We start from the raw sequence: 24,869 nt of genomic DNA on the forward strand, positions 1-24,869 counted from the left end.
AAAAAAAATAATTGAGGAAACTAACAACATGCACAATGAATCAATGATACACAAATTGTTTATTAAGCAAAGGTACTTAATTATGGAGAAAGTTTAAATATTGAAAGTAGGTTGTACGGTTTGAAAAGAACATGACTCGTGCTCTTATCTAAAATTAGGGACAATGAAAAATAATCTACCTAGAATTCACCATATTCGATCAATCGACCAACTACATATCCGAGCCAAATGTTTATCCACAAAAAAGTCTATAGTTATGGTTGATTTTTCTTTCTTTCTTTTTTTATTAATTTTACTATTTTATCTTTCAATTTGTTTGATTTTAATCAATCGATGGATTGAAACAAGAGATTTGAGAAATTTTCTGTATATTATTCATCTAAATCCATTCTCTTATATAGAGAGAGGAAAAGCTTTACATGGAAGTACAGGATTATATCCTGTTATACAAAGAAATAAATAATACTATCCTAATAAGAAAGTAATATACATAGTAATATATATATATTATATATGGTAACATATATAATATATATATGGTATGTAATATATATGGTAACACCCCTCCGCAAACTCAAGGTGGGTTAAACACCGAGAGTTTGGATAAAAGAAAATGATGACGTTGTGTGGTATGAGACTTTGTGAAGAAGTCGGCAAGCTGAAGACGAGAAGATATAAACGGTAAGGCCAGTGTGCCATTAAGAAAATGATGCCGAACGAAGTGACAATCAATTTCAATATGTTTAGTGCGTTCATGAAATACCGGATTATTAGCAATCTTGATGGCACTTTGATTGTCACAATACAGAGGTGTCGGAGTAGAGCAAGTAATGCCAATATCACCAAGAAGACGACGAAGCCAAACAATCTCAGATGCTGTAGCAGACATAGCACGATACTCAGCTTCGGCACTAGATTTGGAGACAATATTCTGTTTCTTAGCTCGCCAGGAAATAAGCGAATCACCAAGAAAGATGCAATAACCCGTGGTGGATCGACGATCAGTATGGTCCCCAGCCCAATCAGCGTCAGAATAAGCTCGAAGTGCAAGTTCCGAGGTAGAAGAAAAGAAAAGACTCTGGTTAATAGTGCCACGAAGATAGCGGAGAATGCGAAGAACAGCAGCATAGTGAACAGAAGTTGGTTCCTGAACAAATTGGCTTACTATGTGGACAGCATAAGCAATATCTGGACGAGAGATAGTGAGATAAATAAGAGCTCCAACTAACTCCCGATAGCGCGTGGGATTTGAAAGTGGCTCACCCATGGTAGGAGTCAGTTTTTGATGAAGTTGCATAGGAGTATTGACTGTGTCATTGTCAGTAATACCAGCACGAGAGATGAGATCCGCTGTGTACTTCCGTTGAGATAGCAAATAGCCTTTAGAACCGTAGGCTACTTCAATACCTAGAAAATAACGGAGAAGCCCGAGATCCTTCATTTCAAATTGACGTTGAAAGAAAGCTTTGATAAAATGTATAAAATCGGGATCATCACCAGTGATAATCATATCATCAACATAGAGAAGTAAAACAGTAGTACCACGAGCAGAAGAGTGAATGAATAATGCATGATCATTTTCACTCTGACGAAAACCAGCAGAGATAACGGCAGTCGAGAACTTCTCAAACCAAGCACGAGGAGCTTGTTTAAGACCATACAACGCCTTGCGAAGTAAGCAGACATGACCAGGCGGATGATTAAGACCAGGAGGTGGCTCCATGTAAACTTCTTCGTGAAGATCACCATGTAAAAAAGCATTCTTAACATCAAGTTGATATAACGGCCAACCACGAGAGGCAGCAACAGCAATAAGAACGCGAACAGAGGTCATTTTGGCAACCGGAGCAAATGTCTCCTCGTAATCGATGCCATACTCTTGAGTAAAGCCGCGAGCAACCAAGCGAGCCTTATATCGATCAATAGAACCATCAGACTTCGTCTTAACTTTGTAGATCCATTTGCAACTGATTGGAACCTTTCCTGGAGGAAGAGGAACAAGCGTCCAGGTACCGGTGTTGTGAAGAGCCTTAAGTTCGTCAGACATAGCATCTTGCCACTCAGGAATGGTAGCAGCTTGGCGGTATGTTCGTGGTTCCTGGTGAGTATGGATGGTAGCAAGAAAAGAATGGAAATGGGGAGAAAGAGAATGTGAGGTAACACAACCAAAGAACCTTTTGGGCTGGCGCTCTCGAAGGGGATAGCGACGCACGGATGTCGGAGGATCGTCGGTTGGAGCTTCGACAGAAGGACCATCATGAGAGGCATGAACTTCACTTTCATCTGCAGGAGAGGTATTAGGAGAGATAGAGTCCTCAGGAAAAGAGGAATGCTCTGGAAAAGAATCATGCAAAAAGGAAAGATCGATAGGGGCAGATGAAGAAGATGCAGTGGCTGGTGTGGGTTGGGCATAATAGAGAAGATGCTCAAAGAAAATCACATCACGAGAAATCCGAAGACGTCTCGTGTTAGGATCATAGCAACGATACCCTTTATGCTCAAGACTATACCCTAGAAAGATACAAATAGCAGATTTAGGAGACAGTTTATTTCGTTCGTGAGGAGGTAGCAAAACAAGGCAAGTGCAACCGAAGACTCGTAGATGATCATATGAAGGAGGCTTGGCAAACAACCGCTCACTAGGAGAGACACCTGAAAGGACACTGGAAGGCATAATGTTGATTAAGTAAACAGCTGTATTGACAGCATCAGCCCAAAATTGTGAAGGAACAGAACTATCAAAAAGAAGAGACCGAGCAGTATCCATGATATGACGATGCTTTCTTTCAGCAACCCCATTTTGTTGATGAGCATATGGGCAAGAAAGCTGAGGTAAGGTGCCTTGACTTGCAAGAATTTGTCTGAATTCAGAAGAGATATATTCACCACCAGAGTCTGAACGAAAAATTTTAATATTTGTGCCAAATTGATTTTGAATCATAACTGTAAAATTTTTATATATTTGCAATAGTTCAGACCGGTTGTTCATAAAATATATCCAGGTAAAACGAGAATAGTCATCCACAAAGATCACATAGTATCGATTACCAATACGTGTAGAAATAGGAGCAGGACCCCAAACATCAGAATGAATTAAATCAAAAGCAGCATGAGAGACAGAGTTACTAGCAGGAAAAGGTTGAGTAGTATGTTTAGCAAGTTTGCAACCCATACAACTAAGATTATTGGAAACAGAAAATTTGCCTAATACACCACGACGAACTAAAACATTAAGATGTTCGAAAGAAAGGTGACCTAAGCGACGATGCCATAAAGTAGAGCTAGAGATGGTTGAAGTAGTGGTGGCGTTAACAGAGTTATGGTTGGATGGTAGATGCAGATGATCCATGTAGTACAAGCCATCACGCCTATGGCCCTGTCCAATCAAAGTCCCTGTTCGACGATCCTGAACACGACAAGAAGATGAGTCAAATGTAACTGTACAATCATGATCAGTAATTTGGCTAACAGATAAAAGATTTAAAGAAAGTTTTGGTATGTGTAAAACAGAGGGCACATAAAATTTGGCAGAATTACCAATGGTAGGTGATAATGTACCATAATGAGTAACAGGAAGTGGTGTACCATCAGCAGTAAAAATATTGAGCGGAGAAGACAATAGGGAAGGTGAAGAAAGTAATGAATCATGTGGAGTCATATGAAAAGAAGCACCTGAGTCTAGAACCCAGGAATTCTTAGAATTACCTCCAAAGCTAGGTGTTGAAAGGGAACCAAAACCTGGTGGTGCTGATGATGTCTGAGGACTGGATTCTGGCTCTTTTGGAGTCGAGTTATTCAGATTGCTCTGTTGAAGTAGCTGCATTAGTTGAGGCCAGCTGAGTTGAGTAGAAGCAGTGTGATGTCCTACGTTGTTAGAAGAAGTATTGAAAGGATGCTCGATCTGCAAAGTAGAAGCAGCAGCAGGATAACCACGTGGAGAATGTCGTTGTTGATCAGCCCACTTCTTTTTCCTGCAATCTTGAATATGATGCCCCCAGAGTTGGCAATATTTGCATTGGATATTGCGTTTGTTCTTTCGAGGAACAAACGAATTAGTAGAACTCAAAGGCTCAGGAGGAACTTGATTGGGAGCAGCAAGTACAGTCGGTGTTGAAGGACTGGAGGAATGCAATACTCGAAGACGAGTTTCCTCTGCAATAAGCTCTGCAAGTGCAGCATCAATGGTGGGTAGCGGAGATCGATGAAGAAGTTGGCCTCGTAAGGCCTCGAACTCTGGCCGTAGACGCATAATAAATTGAAAAAGACGCTGTTGATCACGAATTTGCGTTTGTTTGGTAGCACAAGTGCAAGCCAAACAAGTCTGGCATAATGATTCGTCCATGATGGATAGTTGGCGCCACCGTGCTTGCATAAAGCTATAGAACTCCTGAATGGAGCGTTCACCTTGATGGGCCGATGTGATCTCTTGGAATTCAGCATATGATTGAGCATGGCTAGATTGCTCATATAGTTTTTGAAGATGAGCCCACATTTGCTGAGCTGTAGTGAAACTCACCAACTGCATTCTGATGTCAATTTCTACAGACGTGGATATAATTCCACGAGTACGTCTGTCAGCATTATTCCACTCTTTGAGTTTCTTCTCATCAGCAGGAGGGCTAGTGTCATTAATATGATCTGTTAAGTCTAGGGCATCAAGTAAAAGTTTTACAGACACCGACCACTCCCGGTAATTAGAACCAGATAATTTGACATCTAGTTGAGGAAATTGATTGGTAGAAGATGTCATAACTTAAATAAATAAAGAGAAGAGATAGAATGGACAAATCTGAAGAAGTGGCTTGCTAGAGACTCCTAGCAACTTGGTCAGACGTATGTCGAGATATGATGCGCAGCCACACAGACGTGATGATGACAATCGCAGCCCCAGTTAACCACTAGGATAGGATCGTGTCGTCCTCGGACGTGGTGCTGATCTGGACGAACAATTCGCCTTCTGAGGAGATGAGCAAAAGTCGTCGAAAGAGAATAAAACCCTAGAAGGGCTCTGATACCATGAAACAAGAGATTTGAGAAATTTTCTGTATATTATTCATCTAAATCCATTCTCTTATATAGAGAGAGGAAAAGCTTTACATGGAAGTACAGGATTATATCCTGTTATACAAAGAAATAAATAATACTATCCTAATAAGAAAGTAATATACATAGTAATATATATATATTATATATGGTAACATATATAATATATATATGGTATGTAATATATATGGTAACATGGATAAATTTAAATTCAGTACTTAATTTAATAAATTTACCGAAGTTGTAAAAATAAATCACACATCTAGAATTTAAAGTTAAGGTATCGTTGACTTACTCAAATCAAATAAATTGAAAAGTTGAATAATAAAATTAAAAATTTGAAAGATTGAATAGCCGAAACTCAAAATAATTTATAATTCAGATAAATTTTATATTTTTTTTATCTTAAATTTTCAAACAAATGTCTGTCTCTGCTGTCGAGCTATTGTTTTGTTTCTTGTTTGACAATTAAAGGTACAAAATTGTCGATTCGACTAACCGAGCTGGTTCACTAATGAATTAACAAACATTAGGTGGGGTAGTTCGACTCGTTCTAACAATGCACACTAGCTGGAGCAAGAACTTGAATTCGAAACGAAGGAAAACAAGTTACGCATACAAGTATATATATTTTTTTAAGATGTAAATGACTTATAATTCCACAGATGCTCTGTAAATATTAACTATTAGTAATTATCGTGTGTCCGTACGTTTGAGGAATTACCCAGTTGTCAAATCCTACACCTGGTCTCTAGTCAAAACGGAAAAATAAAAACAAAGTGACGGGAGGTACGTCAAAGTCAAATAAATACCCGCTTCTTTCATTACGAGATTTTTTTTTTTTTAAGAAAAAGATAGCTCGCTACCCGCTTCGTTCATTGATTCGATGAATTAAATTATAAGTGTGAAGCAACCAGGCCTCGAGAGAAAAAAAAAAAAATTACGAGCAACTTTGAGGTTCGAGTAGAAGGTCCCACTCCTTCACGAGCAACTTGAATCTGTGTGCCACTGTCCCTCGGTTGGGTAGGATATTCCGAAATATGCAGTCGTTTCTGACCTTTCAAATGATCCACCATTTTACCTTTTTGGGATCACTTGAGTTAAAATTTTATATTGATTCCTACAAATATAGTGAATGATAAATATATTTTTATAAAATTTAACTTTCATATGTTATCTTTACAAAAGTATTGATATTTTCAAATATGTTCCTACCGTTAGAATTCGTTAGAAAATTTAATTAATCACAAATTAAATATTTAATTTTGGTTAGTTTTTGATATTTTTATCCCTTTTATATTATATCGTTATGATTTTTGAAGTGACATATTTGTGATGGCAAAATTAAAAATATAAATAATTCTCTAACGATAACAAATCATAAAAATATATTTTAAAATATTAGAACTTTTGTGGGAATATATTTATCATTCACTATATTTATAGAAATTTATATAAATTAATCCTAATTTATTTTAGTACTTGCATCTTCGTGATAGTAAAAAATGTTAGTTTACTATCCACTCTTCAATAAGTTGGATTTTAATTATTTAGTGGTTTTGATAAGTTACTACTGCTGATCCAATGCACCCTTGCATTTGTGTATTTCATGGTCGTCTACTTCTATCTTATTGATAGAGATGCAAACGGATCCGGGTTGGTGGAGCTTTCGCCCCAACGGGTAGTAAATGGGAGAAAATAAATGGATTTGGGGTGGAAAACGGGTAAATTTTACGATCCGAGACTGATTCGAGACAGGAAACGGAAGAAATTTTAACCCGCCCCGAATCTGTCCCAAAAATTATTTATATTTTAAAAAAAATATTCTTAAAAAATAATGTATTCACAAAAAAGTTCAAAATACAAATAACTTAGTGCTCTCATTTCTAATATATTTGAAACTTTTGAATTTTATTTTAAATTGTAATTGATATTTTTTATTTTTATAATTAATATTATTAAATTATATATATAATATTATTAAAAGTTATTAATTTATATTTTACAAAATATTAATAATATTATAATTTTATAAAAAATATTAGTTGACGGGACGGATTCAGGACGCAGGCGGGAAGCGGGTTACGGGACGGATTATGGGATATATTTTTTAACCCGTCACGAATTCGGAGTGGGAGGCGGGATGAGATTTTACTAGTCGGGACAGGAGACGGGACGGGGCTCCGGCTCCCAGATCCGCTCCGTTTGCATCCCTACTTATTGATAGTTCAATTTTTATTTGTCAGCGACTTATCACTTTTTGTAGCTTTTCTTTTCACTTATTACGAAGTGAAAAGTTAGATTGGAAAAATAATAAGATTTATCCAAGATAAATGAGACTGTAATATCCAGACTATATGATAGAGAAAGAAAAATAAAAAAAAATTATCGATTGGGTAGTAGTCATTCCCCAACATTTAGGTTAATTTCTACCACTATCATTCTTGAAAGAAAAAAAATTTAGGTTAATTTCTACCACTATTATTCTTGAAAGAAAAAAAAAAAAACTATTTGGGTAGATATATTTGTGTTTGAGTAGGACTGCTGTGCTATTAGGAGCACGGAGACCTCCGTGCTCCTAAGTCGTTTTCGATTATGGAGCTTCCGAATCGACGATCGGCTCCATTAGACTTGATCTAGTGCATTTGAAGTTTCTAGAAAATAAATTTTGCGATTTTTTAATATTATTTACCTAGCGATCAAAAAGATTCAAAATCAACAATTTTTAATGGTTGATCTATTCCATTTGCAAGTTTAACGGTGTAGAAGTATTCAAATCAGATGAAATTTTGATACAAAATTTTTATACTATCTATAACAAAATCAATATTTCTGATTGAAAATTTTAGTACTATATCACCACTATTTATAAAATTTTTATTTTCAGCCGTTAAAAATTATTGATTTTAAATCCTTTCGATTGCTAGGAAAATGATATCGAAAAATCGCAAAAATTATTTTCTAGAAACTTCAAATACGCTAGATCAAGTCTAACGGAACCGATCGTCGATTTAAAAATTTCATCATCGAAAACGGTTCAGAAACACAGAGACCTCCGTACTCTTGAGAACGTCCTGCTCTTTGTGTTTGGGCGAGTGAGATATAAAAATCACATTCTATTACTAAATGTACAGACAATATTATTTTTCGCAACATCTCATTCATCATATTTTTTTTATTTATATATGATGGATAAAATAAAAGTTAGTTTTCTCACTAATTTTTTTGAAAATTTTTTTCTTATTTATTCCCGACTACTATTAAAAACTTTCAAATGTATCCTCAACCAAAATATCCGTCTATATCTTAAATCTCATTACTAAATTTCAAAGATTTTAAGATATCTAAAGAGATTTTTGAGAACTAGTAAGGATATTTTAGTGGGCTATGAGTATATTAGATATTTTTAAAATTTGGTAAGGTATGCTAATTTTTTTTATTTTTTTATTTTTTTTGTTGGGAGGGTCCGGATCAATCGTTTTCAGAGGAAAGGATTTTTCTCTCTAGGTGGGCGGTCTTGTTACNGAGGTTTGGGGGGCCCACATTTGCGCGCCAGTGGTGGGCGTGGATGCCACGTCGGCAGACAGTCGGAATCAACCTGCCAGGATCCCTAGGGCTGTCGTCATCGTCCGTGCAAGCCGACGCGGAGAGCGCGCCGCCCCCTCGACTTCCGTCCTCTCCGAGGGTCCAAGCCCCGTTTTTCAGCTCATTCATATATACATACGCACCGACCGTCCTAATACAAGTGGCACAAAATTTGAGGATCAGTATCTAAAATTTTAAATTTAAATTTTAATTAATTTATATTTTTAATTAAATTTATTTTTTTAAAATATAATAATATGCTATTTTTTTAAAAAAAAATTATATCTATATATATATATATATATATATATACATATACATAATAGTAAAGGTGAGGGGTTCGGACCACCGCCCCCTATCACCGATACAGCAGGGCTTATATACCTTTAGTCCTCAAATTTTAACGACAATAGACCACACCACATGGCCATGTGTAATTCCCTTTAAATGCTCCTGCTATTTTGGTTTCTGTTTGAAAAACTTTAATTCGCTCCCTTGCTGTGAGTTATTAAGAGTTTGTTGGGCTCTTGTGCTTTTATATACGAGGTAAACTCCGTACTATCGAGTTGTTTTTGATGCTCGAACTTTCTAATCGAAGATCAGCTCTATTAGACTTGATTTAGAGTATCTGAAGTAGTTCGAAAATAACTTTCGTCATTTTTATATTTCATTTGCTTGATGATTGAAAGAGCTCAAAATTATTGGCCGAAAATAAAAATATTAGAAAAAATAATAATATGACACTAAAATTTTATATCAAAAATATTAACTTGTTTCATATAGTATAAAAAAAAATTATGTAATTTAAATATTTCTACGCCGTTAAACTTGTCTCCGATCACTAGATAAATAATATTAAGAACTTATAAAAAAAATTTATTTTCTAACTATTTCAAATATTCTAAATCAAATCTAGCGAAGAGAATTGTTGATTCGGAAGCCCCAACATCAAAACTATCCGTTCATCAACAAAATAAAGATAAAATCACTAAATAATTAAGTACTACCTTTTGAATCACATGATGATAAGATAAAAACGTGCTAAACCATATAAGGGCAAATTGGGATTTACTATATTATTTTCATACACGATAGTATGCCGTGCGTATTAGTTAGTGATTTAGTCGGGTCTATTTTTTGTGGTTCCGCCAGAAGACATCATATGCTTCTGTCGGGATCAAAACCCCTTCTAATTTAATAGCATCCGACAGTTCGACGTACCGAAGGACCCTGCAGTAATACCTGCTTATCAGCAATCTCGTCGTGCCTCTCAAACTGATAGCTAATCCGCCGCGGTAATCCAAATCCAATCTACATGTTTAGACCTGAGTTTCAAAATCAAAACCTGGAATTTATCTGATTCCGATAAGGTAGTAGTAGACTCCGTCAACTTCACAGCTGAGGCTTGGATTGGAATTGAGTAAAAGTACAAACTAGTTCATCCAATTGATATTGGCGTGCATGCGTCCGTCGATCATTTTTGACTGTTTTGAAGGACAAAATCGAATCTGCTCCACTGAGTCTGTAAAACTAGTAGAACGCGATCGATTACCGATTTAGACGACACGTGTTAACTTGTTAAACTTGCGATAGAATGAACTGGCGGGCCCGCGTCTTTTCGACTCGTATGGGCTTCAGCCCAAAACCGTGCAAACAGTATTTGGACAACATTATGAAACCTAATAACTACTCATGTGTGCCCAGTACCCACCCACCCCCTTGCCCCGGAGAAATTGTCGTCTGTATCAGATGTGTAAGTGTATCTCATATACTGCACTTCTAAAGTAGAACATCATAGTATCAATTTTAGGAAGGCCTCGGCGTCAGCGGTCGACCGGCAAATTCGAGAAATGAAAAATAATCGTATCGCGGAGGCCGTGTTCTACGACATTCAAAGGTGCCAAGATTAATTACCGAAAAATGTCCAGTTTTTTCATACCATTAAATTTTTCAGAGTCTACTTAGTGCGTAGTGGTAGGATAATATTAGTTGCAGTGCATGAGAGGTATGAATGTACTGGGTTCGGGTAATGACATCTTACTGCCTCGCTTTTAATTTTGAAATCTCTACTCTGTCGCATATTCATTGGAGCGCAAACTGAGAGAGGCATGTGCTGGTTCCCCTGCGTAAAGGTCGAGTGGGAACCCACATGTTTACACTAAAGAAGCTGTGTACCAAACCACATAATGTGATCCTAAATAACACCATGGGCCCCGCATTGCATTCATGATATAACAAGGTGGCAGAGGAAAATGAGAGAGACTAATTTTTCTCGCCCCCCCTGGTAGTGAACAGTGTCCTGCCACATGAGAATTATTATAGTAATATAGGCCCACAATAATAATAATTTTTCTTTCTTTTTTTTTTTTTTTACCAAAAAGGAGCAAGGATCCAAATTCTTTGCCTATATACAATACTATTGCACCTGGAAAAGGTATTATTTCATACTCATTTATACAAGATTATGGCCGCAGGTGGACGCGCCCTGCAACTCCATGATCCTGTTTTCTTGGATAGCATGTTAAATTGTGCTTCTTATTTTATTTTATTTTTCTCGATTTCCCAATAGTACTTCTGAATATAAAATATTGTGTTGAAGCAAATAATCAGTAGCGTGGTTACGCACATAATGCATGGTTCACACATGCAGTAACAAATCCCCTATGAACATTACAAACACATGGTCCACATATAATACACCTCACGTACGGTGTAACAATCGATGGCAAAAGCGAAGTAATTGAGCGGCATTAACAAGGAAATTACAAACGAGGAAATCATAAGACCAAACCGAACATAATGAACATGTGAAAGAAAAGCCGAGCCTCCGCATAAGTATTTCCGAGTAAAGCTATTCAAAAGTCAAAAAAAAAAGAAAAGAAAAAAGAATCCTCAGCATTTTGTACAACACAAACTTTGGAGGTTTTGTTACTTGTTAGTCAAAAGACTCAAAACGCATACCTTTTCGCTTATGAGATAGAGAGACTTTCCCAAAAGCAATATAGGGTCTTCATATGTGACATCAGAAAAGAAATAAAATCACAAATAAAGACACACACACACACACACACACACACACACACAAAATGAGCTACACAGCCACACTCTAATTTCTACTTGAGGTAATCCATTACTTTCCAAAGGACAAGGATAACCAACTAATTTAAGCCTAAATCAAAGGATGCAAAGCTGAGATGAGGCAGCATGAACGCCACAGCCTAGAGGAGATCTAATTGACATATTAAGAGCCATGGAATTGCCTCAACTTGAATGTACGCAAGACAATCTAGAGTTAATGTTATACAATATCTTATAGTCAACTCCACACGCCACAGAAATTAGTTTTAAGATGGATCACGAATTAGAGAGACCTGTGTCTGCAATACTTAATGAAGGTCAGGATAGCTGTATACAAATTTATCAAGCACCTGGGCCGAAGAGATTCCAATCATGGACCTTGAAACTTGTAACAGCACGCTTGAACACCTCGGCCATCGGCAAGAATCCGGATTGTTCAGCAGGGACGGTCGGACCAGCTCCTACTGTCCTGGCGCTTTCGCTCAAGGGGCTGGGGTAGCAAAAGAAGAAGAATAAGGGCGTTAAACAAAAACATCTCACAGAGACGATATTGAAACTCAAAAGAATGATGAGAAGAGGATGTACTAGTCCTTGTCTTTTGGCAGCACATTATTGAGCAAGGGCATGCTAATTTTGCACACAGCCAGTCAACGATTTGGTAGATGTTAGTATAGATGACTTTTAATAATTATGATATGCAGAATTGCATGCGATGAACTCCGTTTTCATATTTGAAGCCCACATAATTGTCATTAAGGTTTTTACCTTCCCATTGTGACAAGTTAATATGCAAATTTTTCATTTTTTAGTGGAGTATTAGAGATCCATTTTGATGAATTTTATACAGATGAGAATATGGGAAATAGCCTCTTGATTAAGAACGCCTAGTATATCACATATAAGAGCTTTTTCCCAGACTTACTTTATAAATATTGGCTCATATGCAGTGATAAGTACATCAGTAGAAACTTCCTTGAGGCGCAAATTTGCTAGATATACCTGAAAAGGTCAAGAACAGCTCATTGCAGTCAAATTTTCCTCAGTTTAGCTGATAAATGCCAAAAACAAGAAGAGCTTACCTGCACTACATTATGGGCTTCTCTTCCTTGTCGTCCCTTTGAAATTGCCTACACCAGAGCAGAACAATAAAGGCAACTGTTAATGAAGTATTTGAAAGAGCTACATGAAGTAAAGAGAGAAAAAAATACAGGATTCTAATATGCTAGTGAGCTAACATAATATTATGAGGTAATGGACTACATATATGATGAGCAATTTAACTAACTCTTGGCTACAAAGAGGGTTCTAAAATATGCTGTAGTAGAAGGCCTAAGACCTGAAGCAAATTTCTGTAAGAATTTATGCACAAGCAATATAAATTTTTTCTTGATAAGAGGCCACATTTAATCGACTTCTTTCCAAATAAAAAATAGTTATTGGAGAGTAATTGGTGCTTGGTCAGCCTAAAAGCCAGAAGATAATTTTGGCTGAAATCAGAATTGTCGGACATGATTTAGTAAATAAAAAAGAAAAAAAAAAACAAGTTCTATTACTCCTGCCTGTCTTCTTTCCCTTCTTTGTCATCTTCTACTATTTCTCCATTTTGTCCATCTAATTCCTCTCGCATTCTTCATTCTTTCTCTCGCATTCTTCGTTCTATCTTCTAAAGTTTCATATCTCATCAAACCATATTTATATCAAGTGTTGGACGTAATTGGGCATAGTTTTCACTAAGCATCATATCACCAATAAGTTCCAACAACCATAAGCACAGCCTTGGACATGCCTAAGCACATTACTTAAAAGATGGGTAACGAAATGTTGTGCTTTGAGCAACAATCATAATCTTTTGTATAGCATTAATTCCTCTGAAATAGTTTGTTTCTCTTTTTATGAGATTCTCTGAATGAGCACCAGATGAAGTGATAATCATATCATTCCTATAATGCTAAACAATTTTAACAACACTCAAAAACCAAATACTTCAAATACAACTTGAATGAAGAGATTGGGGAGAAAAACAGGCCAGAAAAAAAGAAGAAGAAATAAAGCAAAACTTTAGTTCCTAAAGTATGTGACACAACTAATTGAAAAGGTTACCAGTTGACCAACAGCGGTTGTAACTATTGTAGGTGCACCTCCGCAGCTTAAACCTGGCAGCTCAAGAGTCCCAGAATGCTCAAGCACCTAGTCAAAAAAAAAAAAAAAGGAGGAGGAATTTTAACACATTTCATTAACGAGTCCTGCAAACTCAAACATTTATTTTGTTCTTCAGATAAAAAATCTTCAAGTGGCAAACAAAAATAACTATGTAACCTAAATGAAATGTATTTCGTTGGTTATGAAATATCATCAGATTTGAAATTCCTCCCTAAAAAATCATCAGAAAATGATGTTGAATTGATGTACAAATACTAGAAATTCCTCTGTTCAGATCAATGCAGTATAGAACCCATTCTCATAACATATGACAATGACCCGTAGTACAACCGGAAACTGGAAAACAAAAAACAAACTAATGTTTACTAAAAGGAAATTACCATTGTTTCCTCCGCATCTTGTTCCCTGGCAATATCCCGAAGAAACCATACAGCACTCCTGTCATCTCCAACCTCATGTTTCAGATCAAGTAGCTCAAAGATAAGGCTCTCATCACGGCTAGGATCAGCGAAAACTTCCTTTAAGATTTAACAGTGTATCAGTTTCCTAAACTTACAACATCACAAACATACTGAGGGGGGAAAAAAGAAGAAAAAAAGAATGAGACCAAGTTGAACGTCGTAGAATCATATTACCTGATGATCTGGGACCTCTCTTATGTTGCTTATATCCTGATTCAAAGAAAAGGCCTCCCATCAGCTTACCACTTATTAGTTTGTCACCGAAAAACTAATATTACTTTCAAATAAAAGCAGATCGAAACCCACCTGAAACCTTACAGGAAAGTAGCTAGATATGGCACCCCCAAATAAAGGCCTCTCAATACAATCATCAGCAGGCATTGCTCAGATCCTCGCTAAGTTAAATCTACATGATAAGCCCATGAAGTTAATAATCACAGAACGCTAATGATTCGATGACAAGCTCATAAAAACATGAAAAATAAAAAACAAAAAGTAGAGAGAATACGCCTTAATCGAGCATCCAATAAAACTAAAGACATCAAAGGATCACCATCCTGAACCCCATCGAGTAAGCAAACCATCCAATGCTGATCATTGACCACAGCAACAACATTTATGAGTTGAACAAGTCCCTTTTTTTTCTTTTTAATAGCTTGATGCTAGATTATTTTGTCGCCGACCCACCATAAGGTTTCCCCTCAAAGATTCACAAAACAGAAACATAGGAAAATCACTAAACATTATCGGATTATTATTTGGAGTCAAAAAAGACCCCTGAAAATTATTTTTTCCAGAATCCAATTGATTATTTCCCATTCAAACCACCCTCACCCACTCAAATTTTCGAACGAAACCTCACTTCAACATTAAAACTAGTAAATCCAACACCCAGGTTTCAACCCTCAACAATCCTCTCTGCAACACCGGGATAATCTTATGCACGTTATGAAAATTATTGAAACAAACATAGATGAATCATCTCTTTATTAGGAATCATGTATTTTGCTTATTAACATCTTAGCCTATCATAAATTTGTACTTCAGAGCAAACTATAGAAAAATAATGCGATTCGATCCGCAAAAATAATGCTCAGATTGGAAACAAAAATAGATGGAATTTACAGTAAACAAGAGATGGAAGGGATGGAAAAATAAAGGAAATTTACCTTAAAATTGTAAATTTGTTAGCTTCGAAACGGAGGCCGGAGAAGAGCGATGAGAAAGTGCGAAAGTAAATAAATGTAAATGGGAATTAGAAAATTGAAATGAAAATTCCGGAAGGTTCTTATTCTATAGATTACTGTGAATTGGGCCGACAAAAGCCCATTGATCCTTTTAATGGGCGCCCACAAAATCCAATGCACCAAGCCCGACCAGCTGATGCCTAATTTGGTACTGTCGTGATTAAATCACCTTTTTTCTTTTTATACCTTAATAAAGGATCTAACAATTTTAAAAGTGCTTCTCTACCGTGTTTGTAACTACAAATTACAGTACTGTAAAGTAAAGATTAGAAATGTTTTGAAATTTTTTTTAATATTTTGATGTAAAAAGATAAGTGTTTTTAGCCACCATATTGTGAGATTCGGTAGGAAACAATAGTTTGATATCCTCTTCTTTAAAACTTTTAATTTTACAACAAAAAAGATATTTACAAAATAACATTTAACAACTGAATATTGAGATAGGATTAGGCTTTGATAAAAACCTTTCAACTTACTAGTTGTTATATTATATTCAGATGTTATAGTCCCAGCAAAGCAATCGAATAATTCATAAATAATTATATATATTTAGAAATTTTTTGTAAACTATATATTCTTTTAATTATTATAAAGCTTAACTTTTCTTTTCTTTTCTTTTCTCTAGGTGGTATATATCCAAGCACCATAAGCGAAATAATAGGATATGCTCCCATCAGAATTTGTGGAATAAACATAACATAATTACCTAAGAGTTTGCTTAAAGCAAAAAAAAAAAAAAAAATCGAAGGCTTTGAAAATAGAGAATAGATATAAAATCACCACGAAGGATTAAAATTAGCGTTAGGAACAACGTTGGAGCGCCCTTTTATAACGGGGTAACTAACAACAAAACTATAGAGAAAAGAGAAGGGGAACTCGACCAGACCAGAACTTTCAATAATAATAAAGCTGGAACTCGAAAGCCTCATCAGAATCAGAATTTGTATAATTACCCGAACTAAGTAACATGCCAATCTACATCTAATAATTAATTTGTTCAAAATTTAATTAACTTTTTTTTTTTTTTTAATGGCTTCTGAACGAGATCATCCTGCAGGATCCATCCGTGTAATTTGACGACAGCAAACAGTGTTTCGGGAGAGGCGGTTATAAATTTGACGCAGGCCTCTTTGAGCGAGCTGCAGTGGTGCCGATCGGCCAGCTCGAAAATGAGCGCGACGTTGTCGACGTCCATGTCCCGGGGCAACTTGTCCTCGCAGATCGACTTGAGCCTCTCCACGTCGTACCGATCTGCCGCCGCAAACAGCCGCCGCGCCGTCGCGATGGACGCCGGCCCATTCGCGTCGACGAGCTCCTCCAGCATCGGCGGCGGCAGCGACTCGGTGTAGATGAAGCGGAGCAAGGCGCCGAATACGGCCGGCTCCACGTCCTCGATCTGTATCAGCTGCATGTGGGCTTCCTCCATGGGGCCGAAGAGCTCGGCCCTGAACACGGGCGACCGTGCGGCGAGCACGCAGCGGTGCGCGGGGAAGAATTCGTCGCCTACTTGGAAAGTGACGTCCGCTCCCTCTCCGCCGTCCAGCAGCTGGCCGAGATGGCGGTGCAACTCGCAGGACGGCGGCAATGCCAGGCGGATCTTGGGCACGTCTTCGGAATGCGGCGGCTGCAGGACGGAGACCGTGCACTGAATTATGAGGCAGTCGCCGGCGACGTACGACGTGTCCTCCAATTTGGCTCTATTAATGAAGCGGCCTTTTCCCCATCTGCTGTCTTGGCCCTTGAAGGTGACCGGGCCGCACCGTAACGGGGGCGAGGACTGCCCCAGATTGTCGACCAATACTAGCGCGAACACCACCCTCACGCTCAACGTCTTGACGCCGCCGCTCTGGAGGACGAGAAAGAGCGATATGAAGTCGGCGTTCGCGGGAGTGTCCCCGTCGGGGAAGCACTTAAGGACCCACTCGTGGCCCCCCGCAGAGAAGGGTCGACCCCTTTGTGCAGCTGGTAGTCGGTGATAATGAACCGGTGCCGTCCGTCCGACCTCCCTATTACGCACCTCGAGGCCGTCTCGGAGGGATGCTCGCTGACCAGAGCGGAGCAGCAGGAAGGGCAGGAGGACGTCGTCGGCGCCGGCGTACCCATCCTAGAAGGAGATGATTATTAATTACGTACCGGCGGGCATGCAACAAGTTAGGTCGACGGCGACGATCCCAAATCAATGGATTAGGGCTAAAATTATTCGTACGCGTGTATATATATATATATATATATATATATATATATATATATATATATATATATATATATTCTGACTAGGATTTTTTAAAAAATACAAAGTATTTGATATTTATAAGTTTTTATCATTAGATCTATTCATTTGATTATTTTCATTCGACATAATATCCTATAATACTATAAAAAAGAGAAGAGATTAGAGACATACTTTTCAAAATTATTTAGCTGATATAGTGTAGTGACATACACTTTATAATGAGTAACGAGCTGTTCATAAATAATAGGCGAAAATGAAACAAAAAAAATAAAAAGTAAAAAAATTAGAAAAAAAAAAAGAGTAAAAGAGCGGCTAAGATTTCAGTGGTTCACTAGGATGAAAATACTTAAGAACCCCTCATCTACAAGTTCTATTAAAAGTGATTCCACAACTTTAAAAGTTTAAATCTTTTTTATTTACTATCAGATATTTCATCGGGTTCGGGTCCGGATCCGAATTTAAAAACTATTCTAGATCCTACCCATTTAAAAGCGACATATGAAAATTTTGCCTTTTCCTTCCTGGGTCATCTGAAAATGTTTAGTCACTTAATCAGAAAAACTTGGTGCGGAGGCTGCCAGGGCAGTACATGTTGGAGATGACGAAAAGGTGGACAAGGCTGGTGCTAATGCTATTGGGATAGATTGCTGGTATGTCAAAATACTCTTGTTTCAGGGTTTTTTTTTTTAAAAAAAAATGGGTTTCTGAATGTGAATTTCATGTTTTTCTTTCTTTTTCAGCTCTAACAAGAAGTGATATAATACTTAAGATAGTTAATAACCTAATTTTTCATTGTTAAGAAGCAAAAATTTGTATTCTTTGGGTTGTTTAGCATCATTGCATTTTTCTCCTGGTCTTTTGAGAGCCAAATCCCATGAGATTTAGATGTGCAGGCCGATGGACTCTCTCTATTATTATCAATGTTGGTTTGCTTGCAATGCATTCTCACCAGATGCTTGTTCTAGCCAAAGAAAAGTGGGAAATAAAATACTGCTAAGTTAGCAAAATAGAGAGATGATTGTTTTTTTACAATGAAGATTTAGAAGATTGCACTTCTTTTCCATGTTTACATTGTAAAAAAGATCATTTTCATGAGCTACCAAAAAAATGAGAGGGTTTTAGTAATTTTCTGATACTATATAATCTAATTTTGCAGGTTGTGGGGATCTGATGTGAAATCATTTGATGAGATAGTAGATTGCATTCTTATACAAGATCCACAATGAATTGTGGGAGGTGCAGCATAAGCTGCAACGTTTTGTATACATGAGGAAGAGAGAGAGATTGAGATACCTCTTTTTTTAATTTTGAGAGGCAATAATTTGAGATAACTATTTTCTGTATCTTTAAAATACTTTCCTAATTTTCCTCCTTGCGAAAATTATAAAAAATGATCAGCTTTACTATTTTGTGCTATGATGTACTGAATAGGATTCAGTTCCAACATTGTGTTCAGATATTAAGGAATAGCTGCGGAAATCGTCATTTCATCTTAAAAAAATCATCAGTAACATACAAATTTTTGTGTTCTATTAACATTTATGATTTACTTCCCATTTCTTGCAGGTGGGAGCTCATCACATTCATGGTCATACAAGACAGATAATCGAGAAATACAGCATGTACATTAGTAAGTGTACAAAATTTCAAGTGACTAGATGCAATTATTTGATTATGATAAAGTTGGAAAAACTATGTGAGAACCCCCCAAACCATACTCAAACCTGAAACAGTCCCCTGATTTTTTTTTCCTTTTTTTTTTTGTTGAATTTACATCCTCTTAGTTGCTTACAATTGTTTTGATTTCAGATTGTGTAAGTAAGAACCCCTTCTACTTTTAACTAATTTTAAGATAGTTCCCTAAATTATTTTGGACTTTCAAATTTGGAGAATTTTATCAAAGTAACAACTTCATGAGGAATGGGGTTCCACCTAAAAATTGGTAAAGCCACTAATTGAAAAATAATAATAGTAACGTGATTGAGTTGGAAAAAGATTATCGAGAAGGTGTTGATTGAAAAGAAAAAAAAAAAAATTTGTAGGGCTGTTTAAGAACGACCTGAGGGTAATGGAATTTTTTTTTTTTCAAGAAAGTAAAAAAGAGATGAGCTCAAATATATATATTTTTATTTTAAATATCCTGGTTGGCGGTAAAACGTCAGACGAACCATGCACGTAGTGTGTGTATATTGTTCATTTTGTACCGGCTCCGTTATATATATAGCTCATTCAGTATCAGCTCAATTATATATATAGCTTACATTTTTTCTTTTGAACGAGATTGGGAATCAAAGGAAACAGGTAAACTCTAAGAAACGGGTATACTCTTAAGAGAAATAGCTATGGTTATTTCATTTTTTTGTGCTTATTTTTTGATCTGTTTCTTCTCCTCCTTTCTGTTGGATGAGATTGTTTTTTTTTTTTGAGAGAGATAGGTAGTATGCTACCCACTTCGTTTATTTCATTTAGAAATAAACTTAGCAAGAAATATGAATCAACTAGGATTCGAACTTGGGTCTCGGGTATCAACCACCAAACTGTTTACCACTTGCTCTAGGAACGGTCAGTGTTGGATGAGATTGTTCTTCTTTTGTTTTTTGTTCCTTCCTTCGATTTTAATCTTATTTGTGGTTTTCGAGTAGATTACTTTGAATGCAGTAGATTTTATCTTTTTAGTATTCCTTCCTCTTAGATATTTTGATACTTCTCATCCTTCATTTGGTTTCTTCTCATTCTTGAAAATTTAGAATATTATGCACATGAGTTTTCTTGAACGAGGTCCCTTTTCTCTTTCTTCCTCTTGCTTATTGTTTTTGTTTTTCTCCCCTTCCTCATCTCCTCCTGACATTGCCTTTTGTTTTCTATTCATTCTTAGGATGGAAGGTCGTGGGACAGGATCGCGGGGTTTTGGTCGTGGAACGAAATCGGAACAGTATGGCCGTGGCAGAGGATTGCCGCAACATGAATCTAGCGATTCTGCATTGTCGGATGGCTCGATATTTTGGAATCAGTTTTCGCTTGGTTCCAACATGAACCCGCCCTCAAACTTCCCTGATCCAAGCATATGGGATGACATCACCAACGAGTTCCAACCACCTGGTTCCTTCCCAGCAGGTAATGACAATACTTCAACCTCGCATCAATTTGGAGCTCAGACAGATTCGGCTTTGCATCCGCTGGTTACACCTTCAGGTCAATAGCATCTTGATCAAAGCTCGGTTCCATCGACGTCGACTAGTTCTTTTCGTTCTATTATATTCTCTGATCCGCCTCAGCAAGCAGTGCGGAGCACCAACCTTCAACCAGAGGTGCACCCACAGTTTGATTTAAACCCTTTGCTCGAGCTGAAGGTTGGTGCTCCGCACTGCTTGCTGAAGTTCAAATCTTTTTTATTTACTATCAGATATTTCATCGGGTTCGGATCCAGATCCGGATTTGACAGCTATTCCAGACCCTACACATTTAAAAGTTGGGTTCGGGTCGGATCCAAATTGAGTATAGATATAAAATATACAGATTCATATCCGAAACTTTAATGGATAATTTTTTTTGCCCGTACACTATCCATTTTTTATTGAGTCCGGATAGAATCTGAATCGGATATGGTATATCGAATATTTTGGACAGCTTTAGAAATTGCATATACACGCGTAGATCCAAGGAGATCGAATGTTGGCCAAAACAGTTAGAGAGACACAAGGATAAAACTCAAAAAACTGCATTAGTATTTCGTATTTCACTTTCTTTTTTCTCCTGTTTAGTACATCTATTTTCTTGCAATCAAAAAAAGGAAAAAAAAATACCACAAAGCTATTGTATTTACAATATTATTTTTTTCCTTTTCCTTTTCTTTAATTCCTGTATGTATTTATTGAGACACCACCACAAGGCCAGATTAATCAACCTCTGCCTTTGCCCGGACCTCCACCCCGGCCTCCTGGACCACGTATTCCCAAAAATATCTCCGCGAGAATCTCACTTCGCCTCCGTCGGTTAGCAGCTTCTTGCTCAATTGTCCGAATTTGCACACTTCCGCTCCCCCGTCCTCTCCTACGAACTCCCAAACTCGTTAGAATTCAGGCAATACTGCTCCAGCCTCTTCGGCCATGAACTCCAAGGCATGTCGGAATTTGGGCACTTCCACTCCCCCGTCCTCTCCTGCAAACTCCCAAACTCGTTAGAATTTGGGTACTACTGCTCCAGCCTCTTCGGCCATGAGCTCCCAGGCGTGTCGGAATTTGGGCACGTCCACTCCGACCTCCTTGCCCACGGGCACCCAACCGTCCCCGAGCGAGGGATAGTGTGGCTTTGTCCCCGAGCGAGGAATAGTGTGGCTTTGTCCCCGAGTGAGGAAGTGACTATTCCTCGCTCGGGAACGGTTGGGTGCCCGTGGGCGGGGAGGTCGGAGTGGACATGCCCAAATTCCGACATGCCTAGGAGCTCATGGCCAAAGATGCTGCAATAGTAGTGTGCCCGAATTCTGACAAGTTTAGGAGTTTGCAGGAGAGGACAGGGGAGTGGAAGTGTGCAAATTCGGACAATTGAGCAAGAAGCTGCTAATCGACGGAGGCGAAGTGAGATTCTCGCGGAGATATTTTTAGGAATGCATGGTTTGGGAGGCCGAGGTGGAGGTCCGGGCAGAGACAGAGGTTGATTAATCTGGCATTGTGGTGATGTCTTAATGAATACATACAGAAATTAAAGAAAAGGAAAAAAGGAAAAGGAAAAAATAATCTTGTAAATACAATAGCTGTTTGGTTTTTTAAGAAAGTGAAATACGAGATACTAGTGCAGTTTTTTGAGTTTTATCCTTGTGTCTCTCTAATTATTTTGGCCAACATCCGATCTCCTTGTACCTACGCGTGTATATGCGATTTCTAAAGCTGTCCAAAATATCCGGTATACCATATCCGATTCGAATTCTATCCGGACTCAATAAAAAATGGATAGTGTACGGGTAAAAAAATTATTCATTAAAATTTCGGATATGAATCTGTATATTTTATATCTATACTCGATTTGGACCCGACCCGAATCCAACTTTTAAATATGTAGGGTTTAGAATAGCTGTCAAATCCGAATCTGGATCCGAACCCGATGAAATATCTGATAGTAAATAAAAAAGATTTGAACTTCAGCAAGCAGTGCGGAGCACCAACCTTCAGCTCGAGCAAGGGATTTAAATCAAACTGTGAGTGCACCTCTGGCTGAAGGTTGGTGCTCCGCACTGCTTGCTGAGGCGGATCGGAGAATATAATAGGACGAAAAGAACTAGTCGACGTCGACGGAACCGAGCTTTGATCAAGATGCTATTGACCTGAAGGTGTAACCAGCGGATCCAAAGCCGAATCTGTCTGAGCTCCAAATTGATGCGAGGTTGAAGTATTGTCATCACCTGCTGGGAAGGAACCAGGTGGTTGGAACTCGCTGGTGATGTCATCCCATATGCTTGGATCAGGGAAGTTTGAGGGCGGGTTTATGTTGGAACCAAGCGAAAACTGGTTCCAAAATATCGAGCCATCCGACAATGCAGAATCGCTAGATTCATGTTGCGGCAATCCTCTGCCACGGCCATGCTATTTCGATTCCGTTCCACGACCAAAACCCCGCGATCCTGTCCCACGACCTTCCATCCTAAGAACGAATAGAAAATAAAAGGCAATGTCAGGAGGAGATGAGGAAGGGGAGAAAAACAAAAACAATAAGCAAGAGGAAGAAAAAGAAAAGGGACCTCGTTCAAGAAAACTCATGTGCATAATATTCTAAATTTTCAAGAATGGAAAGAAACCAAATGAAGGATGAGAAATATCAAAATATCTAAGAGGAAGTAATACTAAAAAGATAAAATTTACTGCATTCAAAGTAATCTACTCGAAAACCACAAATAAGATTAAAATCGAAGGAAGGAACAAAAAACAAAAGAAGAACAATCTCATCCAACACTGACCGTTCCTAGAGCAAGTGGTAAACAGTTTGGTGGTTGATACCCGAGACCCAAGTTCGAATCCTAGTTGATTCATATTTCTTGCTAAGTTTATTTCTAAATGAAATAAACGAAGTGGGTAGCATACTACCTATCTCTCTCAAAAAAAAAAAACAATCTCATCCAACAGAAAGGAGGAGAAGAAACAGATCAAAAAATAAGCACAAAAAAATGAAATAACCATAGCTATTTCTCTTAAGAGTATACCCGTTTCTTAGAGTTTACCTGTTTCCTTTGATTCCCAATCTCGTTCAAAAGAAAAAATGTAAGCTATATATATAATTGAGCTGATACTGAATGAGCTATATATATAACGGAGCCGGTACAAAATGAACAATATACACACACACTACGTGCATGGTTCGTCTGACGTTTTACCGCCAACCAGGATATTTAAAATAAAAATATATATATTTGAGCTCATCTCTTTTTTACTTTCTTGAAAAAAAAAAAAATCCATTACCCTCAGGTCATTCTTAAACAGCCCTCCAAATCGACACCTCCTCGATAATCTTTTTCCAACTCAATGACGTTACTACTATTATTTTTCAATTAGTGGCTTTACCAATTTTTAGGTGGAACCCCATTCCTCATGAAGTTGTTACTTTGATAAAATTCTCCAAATTTGAAAGTCCAAAATAATTTAGGGAACTATCTTAAAATTAGTTAAAAGTAGAAGGGGTTCTTACTTACATTTTTACCAATCTGAAATCAAAACAATTGTAAGCAACTAAGAGGATGTAAATTCAACAAAAAAAAAAAGGAAAAAAAAATCAGGGGACTATTTCAGGTTTGAGTATGGTTTGGGGGGTTCTCACATATTTTTTCCAACTTTATCATAATCAAATAATTGCATCTAGTCATTTGAAATTTTGTACACTTACTAATGTACATGCTGTATTTCTCGATTATCTGTCTTGTATGACCATGAATGTGATGAGCTCCCACTTGCAAGAAATGGGAAGTAAATCATAAATGTTAATAGAACACAAAAATTTGTATGTTACTGATGATTTTTTTTAAGATGAAATGATGATTTACGCAGCTATTCCTTAATATCTGAACATGATGTTGGAACT

The 24,869-nt window shown here is 37.4% G+C and overlaps 2 protein-coding genes and 1 long non-coding RNA gene across 3 annotated transcripts; 1 reads left to right on the plus strand and 2 right to left on the minus strand.

Moving 5' to 3' along the window:
* Window positions 11,598-15,602, minus strand: LOC109723919 (ran guanine nucleotide release factor-like). Its single transcript, XM_020252434.1, has 8 exons — window positions 15,497-15,602; window positions 14,634-14,733; window positions 14,502-14,537; window positions 14,247-14,384; window positions 13,807-13,893; window positions 12,786-12,833; window positions 12,629-12,705; window positions 11,598-12,196 (listed from the first exon to the last, which is right to left on the minus strand). Exons 2-8 carry the CDS (start codon window positions 14,706-14,708, stop codon window positions 12,049-12,051), a joined length of 609 nt encoding a protein of 202 aa, XP_020108023.1. The 5' UTR covers window positions 14,709-14,733; window positions 15,497-15,602; the 3' UTR covers window positions 11,598-12,048.
* LOC109728024 (BTB/POZ and MATH domain-containing protein 1-like) lies at window positions 16,340-17,677 on the minus strand. The gene is made up of 2 exons (XM_020258288.1): window positions 17,592-17,677; window positions 16,340-17,526 (listed from the first exon to the last, which is right to left on the minus strand). Exons 1-2 carry the CDS (start codon window positions 17,675-17,677, stop codon window positions 16,572-16,574), a joined length of 1,041 nt encoding a protein of 346 aa, XP_020113877.1. The 3' UTR covers window positions 16,340-16,571.
* On the plus strand, window positions 18,129-22,613 carry LOC109726025. Its single transcript, XR_002220405.1, has 3 exons — window positions 18,129-18,457; window positions 18,964-19,437; window positions 20,683-22,613. It is a non-coding gene; the product is annotated as an uncharacterized LOC109726025 (long non-coding RNA).

Source organism: Ananas comosus, linkage group 2, assembly GCF_001540865.1.
Source record: "Ananas comosus cultivar F153 linkage group 2, ASM154086v1, whole genome shotgun sequence".
NCBI lineage: Eukaryota > Viridiplantae > Streptophyta > Magnoliopsida > Poales > Bromeliaceae > Ananas > Ananas comosus.

Excerpts from the sequence above, each read along its gene's own strand:
- LOC109723919 (XM_020252434.1), bottom strand. The coding sequence starts at position 14,708 with ATGCCTGCTGATGATTGTATTGAGAGGCCTTTATTTGGGGGTGCCATA. Across the intron at positions 14,538-14,633 it reads ACTTTCCTGTAAGGTTTCAG|GATATAAGCAACATAAGAGA; the intron begins GTGGGTTTCGAT and ends TCTTTGAATCAG. Across the intron at positions 13,894-14,246 it reads AAGATGCGGAGGAAACAATG|GTGCTTGAGCATTCTGGGAC; the intron begins GTAATTTCCTTT and ends TTTTTTGACTAG.
- LOC109728024 (XM_020258288.1), bottom strand. The coding sequence starts at position 17,677 with ATGGGTACGCCGGCGCCGACGACGTCCTCCTGCCCTTCCTGCTGCTCC. Across the intron at positions 17,527-17,591 it reads CCCTCCGAGACGGCCTCGAG|GGGTCGACCCTTCTCTGCGG; the intron begins GTGCGTAATAGG and ends AGCTGCACAAAG.